Raw genomic sequence first — 14,312 nt, 5'->3', positions numbered from 1 at the left:
TTCATGTTATTCTAAATTCACGCAAGCTGCAACCGGAAAAAATATTATCTTAAGATCTTCGATATGGCTGCTGGGAGGGGGGGTGGGGTGCAGGTTGGGGGCAGTGGAGGGTTCGAGTAGACCGATATATGAACTCTCTACTGGGTTTCATTAGAGAGCCATAATCTAAATATTCCTTACGGATACAGAAACGTCGCACATTACTAAAAGGTGGTGCAAGGTGTCTCTTGCATCTCCACTAGCGATTCGAGATGACTTCTGACCAGACGAGCATTACTAATCATTATACACGCGATAGAAGTTACGAGACACCCCGTATATTGCTCGGGAGTTGGTGGAATATCACGTGTGAAGCATAACAGATCTACCAGCAGTGTGCTCTCACTTGCCACACCAGAATAAAAACGAAAAGCACCAAATCCGTTCGCTAAGTCTCTATATTTGGTTGTAACAATTAAATGTCTTCAATAACTGTGACAATTGATTTAAGTGTTGTGCCTGTTAAGGGAACTAAGTCAGAGGGTGACATTCAAAATTGTGGAAATCACCATTTCCTGTCATTCTGGGGACGGGTATCATCTTTGAGTTGGGTCAGCATTGAGCAAACTCAGAGTGATTGACGGGATCATCACTGTGCGCTCCAGAAAATGTTCAGCACATGATATAGGCTGTACAGATAGCTGCAGCGAACTTGCCCATGTGCAAAGTACTTAGCGACTAGGTAGCCGGATAACACACTGATGCAATGGCCTACTTAGCAAGTAGGCAGCGCATCTCCATCAGTCGAAGGTTCAACAGTGTTCCTCTGCCAGCCACCGCACGTGCCGCTCTCTGAAGAGCACTGTAGCCTTTGGTACAATGGGTGCCACTGAGTAACTTGTTTCATACTGGAACCCAGCCTACGAGGTACTGGGTATATCAGAGAATGGTAATAACTGTGTAGAGCAGGGCCGGGCAGAAATTCTGCACGCGTGCGGTGCTTCTGCACATGTGCAACTTCCGGGTCACTGCGTGCACGCCGCAGCCGTCAGCGTTCATGTAGTGCATGTTTCTACGCACAGATGTCGCTTTATCCAGTTGCTGAGATGCTCTGTACCGGCGCATTCTAGTGCTCCTTCCACAGCTTGCAAGCCAACCATGGGAAGGTACTCATTGAGATGTCTACTTTTATGTTAACAGTTTAACCCAGTAATACAAGTAATACAGTTAACAACCTTGGGTTTTTATTAAGGCAGCTCGACTGACGGCACGTAAATACGCGTAATGTTTTTGATCTACTATTTAAGAAAGAGAGCGCTTAGCGACTTCCAACGAACCTTATTCGTGATTTCAAATAACATTAAACTAATGCAAGGTTTCCTATAACTAATTCTCGGTGCCCTCAGTTACACCCACATAATTTCTGTCTCACTGACCTCTGAACAGAATGATAACCGCAGACCTCTCAATGATCACCTGTTATTTCAATACCATTATTGCTATATCTTTCATCAGTTCCGTCTGAAATCTGCATAATAACCGACAATTGGATGAATGTTTTGTTTTATCGACTTCAGCTGAGCGTAGCTCTTCACACATTAAAAAAACCCTAAATGTAAGTATACATTGGAACAATCAGTTTAATGACCTACTTTCCCGATAATAATGTAACATGGAGCAGAATGAGGCAATAATGCACAGTTGGTAAATAATAATTTTTAATTATGAAAGTAATAAATCCAAACACGTTTATCACTGGTCATGAGAAATGATAATCGAGTTGATGTGTCTCATCGATTCTCTTAAGGACATTTAATTTTGCTTGCCGTTCTTCACTCTTGAGTACACTACACTCGTCTTTGTAATATGTATTGTAGGGTCTTTCAATTGAAAACTTACGCTGGCCGCCTATTATTCGGCGACACAGCAGACAGTGTGAGTTTTCGCCAACGGCTACAAAAAAAAAAATAAATAAAAAAAAAATTAAAAAAAAAATAAAAAAAAATATAAATGCAGTTCCCAGTCATTTTTAAACGACTGAGAACATAGATCTCCCGTGCTTTGCTTTTTCACAGTACCTTCCATTTCTCAGTACTTCTCTGTTAAGGTTACGGTTACCAGGGGTAAACGAGACTGGGTATGTTGCGCTCTTGCTTGTACCACATAAACAGGGAAGTGGAGCCGCCGCCGTTCATTTAGGACACATGTCTAATAACAGATGTCGCTGTCGCACACGTGCGCACATGTGCAGCACTTCTGCACGCCTGCACACTGTGCAGCGTTTGGCCGGCCCTGGTGTAGAGCGGAGGGCAGGCGGCCCTGCAGGTGAACACCGGCAGCGGCGGCCGTCAGAGCGAGGCGGTGGCGCTGAAGGTCTGCCGCCTGCGCAGGACGCGCCGCCGGTGGTGCAGGTCGGCGCCGCGACACACGACGACGCTGCCGCCGGCGCCGGCGGGCACGCAGCTCACGCTGTTGACGTTGGCGGCGCTGGCGGCGCGGCCCGCCTTCAGCGTGCCCAGCATCTTGGAGACGGAGAACTTGCGCGCCGCCTTGGGCTGCGCCAGGCGGATCTCGCGCAGCAGCGACTCGAAGGCGGCGTACAGGTCGCCGCTGTCCTCCGCCACCGACACCTCGTAGAAGGCGCAGCCCGCGCGCGCCGCCGCCCGCCGCCCCTCCTCCTGCTGCACCTGCAACCAGCGCCACTCACTGTATCTGTACCATGTAGTACGAAGGCTACGTGATTACATTTGTAAGAATTTTTAACCCTGTGCAGCCCTGTCAGCAACTGTGATAATTGTAACACGTAAAACGTCAGCCTCAGTTGCAAATAGAAACCAATCTGTACCCAGGTTTCAGCCAAAATAATTTGACCTTCTTCAGAAGCCAGTGACACTAAACTATTGCATGCCAAAGTTTGGCCATGTCAAGTATAAAACTGTAGCACAGTGGTAACCAGTCATGCCTACGATGGATCACTGGAGCCCAATGTTGGATCCGGAATCATGACATTCATCGAGCCTTAAGCGAATCTTACCTCTCAGACAACGTCAAGGAGAAGGCTCGAACCTTATTTCGGAAGGCGGCCATGATACGCGACAGTACACCACAACTCACCACAGTAGGTACGGTAGAACCCTTACGCAACCACAAATATAAAGTACCGAAGGCGATAGTATTAGAGCCTCCGTAAATGATAGCCCTACGTAATTCTCCATAATTTAAGGACATAAAGTCCTTTAGCGCTTCTACACACATGTTTTCAAACACACACGAAAAGCAGTGAGTTAAAGGACCCTTCTGTGTGCCCAAACTAAAGCTGAAAGCGAAAATTTTTACCCTTTCTATTCCCTACAGAAGTAAAAATCAACGAAGTTGATCAGACTTCAGCATCACCACCACACCAAAAAAGAAAAAAAAATAACCAGTCATAAATCTACATTACTTGGACTGAGGAGAAACAGCAGGCCCCACTGTGCGGACGAGGTCGGTAGGCAGCGAGAGCTGCGCCGGAACTAAACCTTAGGTCCGCGCAGTGGGGCATGATGGTTCTCTTCAGCACAAGTAGTGCAGATTTATGACTTGTTACTATGGTGCTACAGTTTTATACTTGACATGTCCAAACTTTGGCATGAAATAGTTTAGTGTCACTGGCTTCTGAAGAAGGCCGAATTATTTTGGCTGCAGCCTGCATACCGATTGGTTTCTATTTGCAACTGAGGCTGCCGTATTACGTGTCCAATTATCCAGAATGAGATTTTCACTCTGCAGCGGATTGTGCGCTGATATGAAACTTCCTGGCAGATTAAAACTGGGTGCTGACCGAGACTCGAACTCGGTACCTTTGCTTTTCGTTGGCAAGTAGAGCACTTGCCCGCGAAAGGCAAAGGTACCGAGTTCGAGTCTCGGTCCGGCACACGGTTTTAATCTGCCAGGAAGTTTCATGTTCAATTACATTTGTAGGTGAGCCGAGGCAATACAGGCTGCGAAACTACTATCGCTCTAACCCGGCTGGGCAGCCGGCCAGAGTGGCCGAGCGGCTCTAGGCGCTCCAGTCTGGAAGCGCGCGACCGCTACGGTCGCAGGCTCAAATCCTGCCTCGGGCATGGGTGTGTGTGATGTCCTTAGGTTAGTTAGGTTTAAGTAGTTCTAAGTTCTAGGGGACTGATGACCTCAGATGTTAAGTCCCATAGTGCTCAGAGCCATTTTGAACAGCTGGGCATCGAGTCGAACTAGGATGACAGGTACATGTATTTCATTCTACGCTGCTTCAACTACTCCGACAGAAAAAAATTGCTACAGCTCGTACAAGCGCGAGGTAAGCCATTGCAAATGTGAAATGCTGGTGCATTAGCAACCAGTGTAATTGTCAGAATGTTGAATGCAAGCATGCAAATCTGCATGCAGTGTATTTTACAGGTGCTGTTTGTCAGTTGATGGAGTGGAGTTCCATGCCTGTTGCACTTGGTCGGTTAGTACAGGGAATGTTAATGCTGTTTGTGGATGACGCTGGAGTTGTCGTCCTACTATGTCTCACATATGCTCGACTAAAGATAGATCTAGTGATCGTGTAGGCCAAGGCAACATGTCGACAGTCTGTAGATCAAGCTGGGTTGCCCGCCCGGGTAAGCGCGCGGTGTGACGCGCTGCTTCCCGAGCGGGAAGGCGTGTCGGTCCCCGGCATGAATCCGCCCGACGGATTTGTGTCTAGGTCCGGTGTGCCGGCCAGCCTGTGGATGGTTTTTAAGACGGTTTTCCATCTACTTCGGCGAATGCGGGCTGGTTCCCCTTATTCCGCCTCAGTTACACTGTGTCCGCGATGTTGCGCAAACACCGTTTCCACATACGCGTACACCATAAATTACTCTATCACGCAAACATCTGGGGTTACACTCGTCTGGTATGAGATGTTCCCAGGAGGAGGGGGGGGGGGGGGGTCCACTGGCAGCCGAACCGCACAATAACACTGGGTTCTGTGTGGGGCGGCGGTGGGGTGGGTGGACTGCTGTGGCTTGTTGCGGGGCTGTGCACCACTGAGGGCTACGGCGCGACGAAGCCTCTCTGTTGTTTCTAGGTGCCCAGTTTAATACATACATACATACATACATACAAAGGATGTCGCGTCGGTCGTCTGCTGCCATAGCCCATTAACGCCAAATTTTGCCGCACTGCCGTAACGGATACATTCGTCGTACGTCCCACACTGATTACTGCGGTTACTCACGCAGTGTTGCTTGTCTGTTAGCACTGACAACTGTACGCAAATTCCGCTGGTCTCGGTCCTCAAGTGTAAGTCGTCGGGCACTGCGTTGTTCGTGGTGAGAGGTAATGCCTACAATTCTCTTCTCGGCACACTCATGACACTGTAGATCAGGAAGTATTGAATTCTCTGACAGTTTTCCGAAATGGAATGTTCCATGCGTCTAACTCCAACTACCATACCCGCCCCGACTTGATACATACATATGTACAAGTTGGGTTACAACACTATTATGTCGACGAGCGTCATCCTGTTGGAAAACATCTCGTGGAATGCTGTTCATCTATAGCAGCACAACAGATCGAATCAGCAGATAGACTTACAAATTTGCAATGATGGCGCGTAGGATAACCACGTGAGTGCTCGTGCTGTCATACGAAATCGCACCCCAGACTGTAACTCCAGGTGTAGGTCCACTATGTTTATCACGCAGACAGGTTGGTTTGTAGCCCTTAAATGGTCTCCTCCTAACCAACAGACGGCTGTCACTGGCATAGAGTCAGAACCAGTTTTCATCAGAAAACGCAACAGATTTCCACCCTGCCCTCCAGTGTGCTGTCCTTTGACACCGCCGAAGTCCAACATGATGGTTGTTTAAGGAGAGTGAAATACACGCTACAGGGTGCCTGGCACGCAACTGTTCTTGATGTGACCGATTTGTAACAGTTCTTTGTGTCACTGCGGTGCCAGCCGCTGCTCAAAGTGCTGCTGCAGATGCAGTACGATGCACCAACGCCACAAGTCAAACACGACTGTCCTTCTCGGCAGTGCTAGGTGGCGTCCGGAACCCGGTCTTCTGGTGACCCTACATTCTCGCGACCACTGCTCCCGGCAGTCATGTTTAGTAGCTACATTCCTGCCAAGTCCTTCCGCAATATCGCTGAAGGAACATCCAGCGTCTCGTAGCCATATCACACAACCTCATTCAAACTTAGAGAGATGTTGATAAAGGTGTCTTCGTCACCTTAAAGGCATTCTTCACTATTATCAACACACCACACCCAATCTCAAGCTCATTGACGCTCACGACAGTTACGCTGTGTACTTAATGCAAAACTCTACTATTAACGCCGGCCGAAGTGGCCGAGCGGTTCTAGGCGCTACATTCTGGAACCGCGCGACCACTACGGTCGCTGGTTCGAACCCTGCCTCGGGCATGGATGTGTGCGACGTCCTTAGGTTAGTTGGGTTTAAGTAGTTCTAAGTTCTAGGGGACTGATGACCTCAGAAGTTAAGTCCCATAGTGCTCAGAGCCATTTGAACCATTTTTTCTACTATTAGCGCCTCTTTATGCTGCTGGCGGGAAATTTGGATAGACATTTCTTTCAGATCTGGAAACTCGCCTACCAACTTTCGTTTATGCCGCAAAACTCCTACATGCTGCTGCTGCGTGTATGTGTGTGTGTGTGTGTGTGTGTGTGTGTGTTCCTGTCAAGGTACAAACGCTAGCGGCTCACTCTGTCTACCCCGATCGCTAAGGCCTAGTGTAGATCACAGTACCCTAATATTAATATAAATGAACACTGAAGGATGAGCGGAGGCAATGTAAGGCAGGTCGCCTCAAAGCAGTGGTTTATTTGACGTACTTTGAGCGGGTATTTGTGTAAAAAAATAAGCAAGATTTATATAAAATACCGAATTATTTACTGCTAATTGTGTTAGTTAAAATACAAAACTTGAAGGCAGCCATGACTTATAATAATATTGGCTAGCATTTTTTAGTGTGATAGCCTACAGTCACACACTATTCGTCAGGAGAACAAACAGGTATGTAGAATTCACCGTGACGTTATTATTCACACACGGTTATGTTAAAATACGTTCCGTTCAAATTTATCACCATTTTGCAGCATATCCTACATTGTCATTAATTTATAATGTCAAAGTGTCCGACCTGATAAATTGTAGTAATACTGGCAACCACTTTTTTGACTCTGCTGCTAATGGTCTTCTCACTACAGTGTACAGACCTTGAATGACGAAACTCACGTAATTGGAATAATAATAAAAAAATGTTTTGCCATAATACCCACATCTGATCCTTTCACTGCAGAGCATAGACATACAATGGAGAGCAAATTGCATGAGAGCAACGGGACCCAGTGGATACTGGCCGAGAGCAGCAGCGCATTATTAACAGATCGTTCGGATTCCTTTGAACACATCGGGGTTATGGTTCTGTCACCACAGGGCACTGAGCTAGAATACAGAGTAAATTGGCTGGGAGCAGTGGGGCTCCACAGCTATTGGTCGAGAGCGTGATGGCATGAACAATGGAGTCCTCGATGACTGGCCAAAAGCACAATTGTCTCAGCACCAGAACAGAGATTCCTAGAACGTTGACATTAGGGGGTGAGGTGAGGGTGAGGCCAGTGACCTTCAATCTAACAAGCACAATTTAGCCTTTGGAGTGTATGACATCAGTACAATGCCTAGAATGCTGACGCCAATGACCTCTACTTTGGGATCAAGTTTCGCTTGTTTTCTCATTGATACTCTGCTGACGTAGGCAGCAAGTAAAGAATGACAATCTCTGAAGATATCATTGATACCATTACAGGGTACTAACTCAGCTCGGTAACGATATGGGTGGAAACTGAGATTGGCCTTCTACACGGAAGCTTCCTGGAATTCGCCTGAAGTGATTTAGGATAATGCAGGAGGCCTCAATCATGAAGGGAGAGCACGAGCCGATTGTCAAACTCAGCAGTTCAAAATGGTTCAAATGGCTCTGAGCACTATGGGACTTAACATCTATGGTCATCAGTCCCCTAGAACTTAAAACTACTTGAACCTAACTAACCTAAGGACAGCACACAACACCCAGTCATGACGAGGCAGAGAAAATCTCTGACCCCGCCGGGAATTGAACCCGGGAACCCGGGTGCGTGAAGCGAGAACGCTACCGCACGACCACGAGCTGCGGACAAACTCAGCAGTATCTTGCCTGCTTAACAAAAAAGATGTTTATTCATGATACACGATATCCTGGTCTTTGAATTCTTCAGTTGTCTGGCCATGACATTACTGAGGATATGTATAGTGCTGCAAATCAAGTTGATATTAGGTCGCTTACTGCCAGAATACCTGAAGGTAAACATGCAAACGACGCTTCGAATGCAAACAATAAAAGACGAAAAATTCAGAAATTAAAAATGACACTTCAGTATTTTATGAAGTGAACTATTTTTAGCTCTAGAACGAAAATGCAAGTTCCACAGGAGAAATTCTGTAAAGTTTGGAACGTAGGAGACGAGGTACTGGCGGTAGTAGAGCTGCGAGGACGTGTTGTGAATCGTGGTTCGGTAGCACAGTCGGTAGAGCACTTGTCCGATTTAGGTAAAAGTCCAAAGTTCGAGTTTCGGTCGACAGACAGTTTCCTCTGACCCACTTAGCAAACTGTCAGGATTAATCATTTGATTTTATCCACCACGATCCATTTATAATACCAGATGGATCAAATAGTATCCACCTCGCAGGTAGATCAGATCGGGTTTCTATTAACGGTCACTGAATTTAATTCGATCAGGCTGATTCACTGGGCTATATCAACTGGAATTGCTTTAGGTCAATGCAGCTGATATGTTTGTTAAAAACTTCGAATTCCACAAGGAAAAGTATTCGAATGAAGTTAACAGAATCGACGGTTGAATAAATTACCTGGAAAGTATGCCTTAAGAAAATGAAGTGTGAATTTGTTTATCTGCAAGAAGCAATATAAAGGATGTAATTGCTGTCAGATTACCAAGCTCCTGTGAAGAGGAAAAGGTCATATTTACCTTCATTTCTAGCGTTCATTACCTGGATAAATATTACAGCGTTCTTTCGTGCAGTATATCGCTAATTAACGTTCTTAAATTACGTGTTGACTTATGCTGCTGACTCTGTTCATTCTCTTAGGAAATAATGTAGCGCTGAGTAAGTCAACGTGTGTACTTCTGTGAAAAGTTAGCACTGATCACTTACTGTACAATGCTAACAAACGACGATAATCTCAAATATTATTTATGCTGTTACAAGGAAGCGTCTAGTTTTTAGTCGTCGTACAGTTAAAGAAGAGATTTATTGTTACTGATAAACTAAGTATGGAGACTTAATAGTGACCATCGGCAACGATTGTGATATTTTGGTCTAAAAGTAAAGATTCTTATTTGATTACAAAATTAAATTATCGTACCGATTAGCTATGCAAGTAAGAATTAACTCGAGACTAACCAGTGATAATGCAGTGTTCAGCATATTATTCTACGGAACGGAATATCTTTAAAAAAAACTAAATCAAGGAACTTCGATCCCGTCATGATTACAACATAGTTATTACAGTACCTTACCGCTAATTGTTACATTTTTCGAGTTCAGGACCCACACAAAACTTCTGCATTTGTTACAGAAACATGTATTACGATTTAATTATGTGAGCATTAGCAGGCGAGATTTAAACATACTCTATTTTTTGCGTACATTTACAGAAGGCAATGGAGCTGTAGAAACTCCCAATAACGTATATAAAATATGACATGCCGTGAAGATCTAAAAGAGTGTAGATGAAGAGAGATCGATTTGTAATGTGTTGGTGGATAAGCGGAAATAATTGTGTTCGTTTTGCGTTTCACGCCGTTATAGTCGACGGACAGAGTAAGAAACAGATTATTCTGGCTCGAAAATTAGGGACGTTTTTTACGAAGATATTCTATTATGGATCAACTGTTATAATGTAAGCAATAAATTATCAAGTTTGGAAAAGTTACGCAAGTATTCTGCTGATAGGTTAGATTATTTAAGACGAATTAATGCGTGGGCCCAACGCAGATGGTAAGCGCCCAAAATTATAACGTCACTCGTAAACGTCAAATTTTTATCTCTCTTCTCTCAACTTAAACACCTTCTCCAAGTTTTTCTTTGGTTTTCTTTACTATTTGCTCAATGTACGAATTAAATAACATCGGGGACAGTCTATGGTGGTGGAACTAAGTGTGTTCTGGTTCAGTCTGTACAGTGGCTAGATATTCCTCTCGCACCCATTGATGTTATCAATGACATCATAAATGACATCAACCATTGTTATCTGATTTCTTCCCCTCTCCTCCTCCAACCCTCTGATATCAAAATACAAGATGACAGCCAAAGATGGCTGACCTAACACTATTACTAAAAGTATAAAATGCTGAGGAATTCAAAAATTGTGGGAAATTGGTAATCAGCCAATAGTCCTTAGTACAAATGGGTAATAAATTCAAAAAAATCCTAGATGGGCAATCTTCATACTGGATTTTACCTAGCCCTATGATGTCAGAATAAACGATGACAGTCCTAAGTGGCGAATCTGAGGACCCTTGCACAGTCTGCATAGTTGTTAGATTTCCCAGCCCACTGGCGCAACCTGCGTGGTTCCCAGATTGCTATCTAAGCGAAGATGTCATATGTTGGGGATACTGACAGAGCCTGTATGGTTGCCAAGTCCTCCCATTTCACTGCATGATTGCTAGGTCACTTGTCGTAAGTTTAGAATACCAAGAGCTCACTCGCTATAGGTTGAGGACTGTGTGCTGTTTCAACATTTACAGTGTGTGTGTGTGTGTGTGTGTGTGTGTGTGTGTGTGTGTGTGTGTGTGTGTGTGTTGTAGTAGTAACAGTAGTAGTATTAGAATAGGAACATAGTCTTTATCAAACTAATGCCACACTAGGAGGACGACTCTAGCACCACTACCACCGCCCCTGTGGCACCATGAACAGGTCCACTATGATCGCCAACAGGCACTGCACTTTGTGGGTGTTGTACAAAGAGCCAATTAGGCAACACACCTTGTGATGCAAGTACCCCACTGAGCACAGTGAAGACTGAATTATATAACTGCGGGATGACTGTGTGTTGTGGCCAAAGACTACCCCATCTATTATGCCCTAGCTGTGTGGCATCACTGGTTCTCTAGTAGTTAGTGTGGGGTAGCATACCAGATGCTTGCATCAGAAGTGTATGCTGTGAGATTCCAATTACTGTCGTGTCCACGCCTGCAGAATATTTGTGACACTCGTATTTTCCCGGTTCTATTTCTGGTTGATATAGAAAACCACTTACTGGCTTTTACCAGATGCATTTCAAAGACCTTAATCATGTTCCAATTTTAGTAGTGCACAGCAGCCTATTGTTACGTAGGAATGCAATGGCAGCTATTTCTGGCAAAAGTATTTGTACACCAGCATCTGTTAGTGCTTCACTGTATATTTCTAAGTTATCCCCCCACACACGCATCAAGTTTGGCACAAAAACTACACTGGTTTCGACACAAAATTCAGTTATTTCCAAGCAAAATTCACTGATTTTGACAATAAATTCAATGATTTCGATACAGAATTCACCTATTACGAAACGAAAATGAAAAATCGTGGTGCATTCTATATTTACGTTAAATTCTGCCAAACAAAGAAGTAAACTACTCTTCTCTGTAGCATCTGGTATGCTTGAAAGAAACTCTTTCTGTTTATAGGAAGGATAATGGAAGTTTAACGAACTCTCTTTATCGAAATCATCAGTGACAAAATGCTAGCTCATAATGATGAAGGTATAAGTCAGTAGCGATATTGTTGAAAGAAGCTATTTTGTTATGGTATGAAAGCTTTCACGGCCGGATGACATATCTTCTGGTAAACCTTCCGGGATGTGAGGTCGTGGTCCATGAAACTCTTCAGCTCCTAACGTTTCGTCCAGAGCTGAGCTGGACATCTTCAGAGGGGTGTTTCTCCTCCGGTGAGTCTTGCCGACGTCCGACCCGTCAGTCGGCAAGACTCACCGGAGGAGAAACACCCCTCTGAAGATGTCCAGCTCAGCTCTGGACGAAACGTTAGGAGCTGAAGAGTTTCATGGACCACGACCTTACATCCCGGAAGGTTTACCAGAAGCTATTTTGTTATGGCCACCAGATTCGTCAGTGAACACATCTGTGACACTAGTGAACGTCTGCAATTTACAGGAGCCGTCTGACATCTGATGCCACTTACTCTGGAAACGTGCAAGGACTTGGAAGCCCCCATTCGCTAGACGCTCTATCTGCTGACAATCATACACCGTTATGTGGAGTGCAGTGTAACAGATCTTCACTGACTGGGATTTTAGCACAGTATTGGGTGTTTCAGAGCACACCATAAGATTTTTTCAACCTTGTGTAAGGTTTACCTCTACAAGATTCTAGTCTGGTGAAATTTATGACAACTTCTGTCACGGCTGTAAAGGTAGTGTATGATGTCAGTTAACTACTAAACATATATACCGCCCACATCTTGAACCACGTTCTTCCCAACGTCTCCGTCAACTGTTTACACTCCCGTGGAAGGAGACTGTCTTTTGACATCATTCATTGCTGGTCGCTCTGGTGTTCTGCCCTTTGGGTTTCCCATGAGATACACACCTATCGATAGATATATGCCTCTGAACTGCTAGTCTTCTGCGATGCTTGTGAATGTATGTACTATGTTTCATATATCTTTGATCGAAAACCTGTGACGTTACTATGCTGGTATATATGAAGGGCTTATTTCAGTAGTGGTACAAGTCAATTACCTCCACTTTTCTGCCTATGATACTTCTGAAATTAATGATCCAAACCAACAGAAAGAAGGTTCATCTCTAGCAAGAAGCCATATGCTTGAATATTTCTGGTATCTCAACTGCAGATTTTTCAGCGCTCATTTAACTTTAGGACCCTGTATATCACAATGAACATAAATGGACTTGCACCACTGTCGAAATAAGCCCTTCATATCTTTCAGCGCAAACCTGTGACGCCACTATTCATCTAGTCTGTAGAAAGGGAAGACTTTCTTCAACGAAAAGTGTCACTCTATTACGTCTAGAATTATTCGTATTGCTTGCAGGTAAAAGACTTTCACAGACTTCTGTCGAGATACTAATGGCAAGCTTAGGAAATAAACTTTGTGGACTGATTGAGCGATTGCTCTAGGTTGGATGCAAAATTACGCAAACTGCTGGAAAATCTTTGTCCGGAATCTAGTAGCGAAATCATGAACAGCGCATCTCCACCTGAATGGTCCCACTGTCCTAAGCAAGACAGTCCCACAGCTGTATTCTCAGGACGCCTACCTGTGAAATATCAACGTTAATCTTCATTACAGTGATACTTAAACTTCATGGCTCACAGATCCTCCCGAAGTCCAACATCAGAAGACTGTACAATTCTTGAGACATTCAGAGATTTGGATGGTACAAAAATATCCAGTGATCCTCGTATCCCTCAAAGAAGCGGTCTTTGACTTCACAAGGTACAGCTGTCTTTCGAAAATACTATGCAATACTGGATGGATTCTGCTTTTTGTGACGAATTCTTGACGTAGAAATGTCATCAGCAGTGACTTAATAGTAGTCGAAGTGCAATATTCTAGCATTATCACGTGTGAACAGAGATGAAATTTTGCCATATAAGGCAGACAAAAGCACACCATGCCATCAAACAGATGTCCTACACCCCACCGACCGATGACGATCAAGGAAACCTTTCACAGTGCGCTCTATCAAAAAAATACTATATTGATCTCGACAACTATTGGCAAATTTCTGTACTGCCAGAGCCTGTCTACAACAAAAATCTGTGTTAGTGAAAGATACTGCACGCCATGATTGGACTGCCATTAGCCTGGTCCCAACAGGCCATGCAGTAGTGGCATCTAGACCCTCGAGTTCTCAATGGATGTTCGTGAAAATTCTTATGCTGCATCTATTAGTAGCTAGTGCATAGATGTCTATTGGGTGTCCACATTCCAAACTGGGTCAGCGAGCACTGTGGAAGTGAAATTAAAGATAGCTGAGTGTCCTCCGTAGGAGGGGTGAGGCTGTGCCTTCACGTGGTCAGCGTATGGTAGAATTGGTGAGTTGGCCGAGTGTAGAGTCCTTGGCTAAAAATTTGGGTATTCTTAGACTGGAAGATACAGGATGGATGATATGTGGGAGGACTTGACTTCAGAAAAGCACTGACGGAACATACATTAATAACGGCGTTACGATATTTACATTCTTGAGGTGTGCACTTTGATCACTGTCAACGAATGCTACGTTGCTCCCTTCACT

The 14,312-nt window shown here is 44.6% G+C and overlaps 1 protein-coding gene across 1 annotated transcript in view; it reads right to left on the bottom strand.

Moving 5' to 3' along the window:
- Positions 1 to 1,472: 1,472 nt before the first annotated feature.
- The window catches only part of LOC124593812 (ras-like protein family member 11B), a 388,002-nt gene continuing 375,162 nt past the window's right edge, over positions 1,473 to 14,312 (bottom strand). Inside the window, exons 6-7 of the mRNA XM_047132160.1 lie at positions 2,409 to 2,666; positions 1,473 to 1,478 (exon numbers count right to left, since the gene is read on the bottom strand). Coding sequence (XP_046988116.1) covers positions 1,473 to 1,478; positions 2,409 to 2,666 — 264 coding nt within the window. The remainder of the gene's footprint in view (positions 1,479 to 2,408; positions 2,667 to 14,312) is intronic.

This window comes from Schistocerca americana, chromosome 2, assembly GCF_021461395.2.
Source record: "Schistocerca americana isolate TAMUIC-IGC-003095 chromosome 2, iqSchAmer2.1, whole genome shotgun sequence".
Taxonomy (NCBI): Eukaryota; Metazoa; Arthropoda; class Insecta; order Orthoptera; family Acrididae; genus Schistocerca; species Schistocerca americana.
Note: the sequence above shows the minus strand (reverse complement) of the source record. Positions and strands in the feature narration are given on the sequence as shown.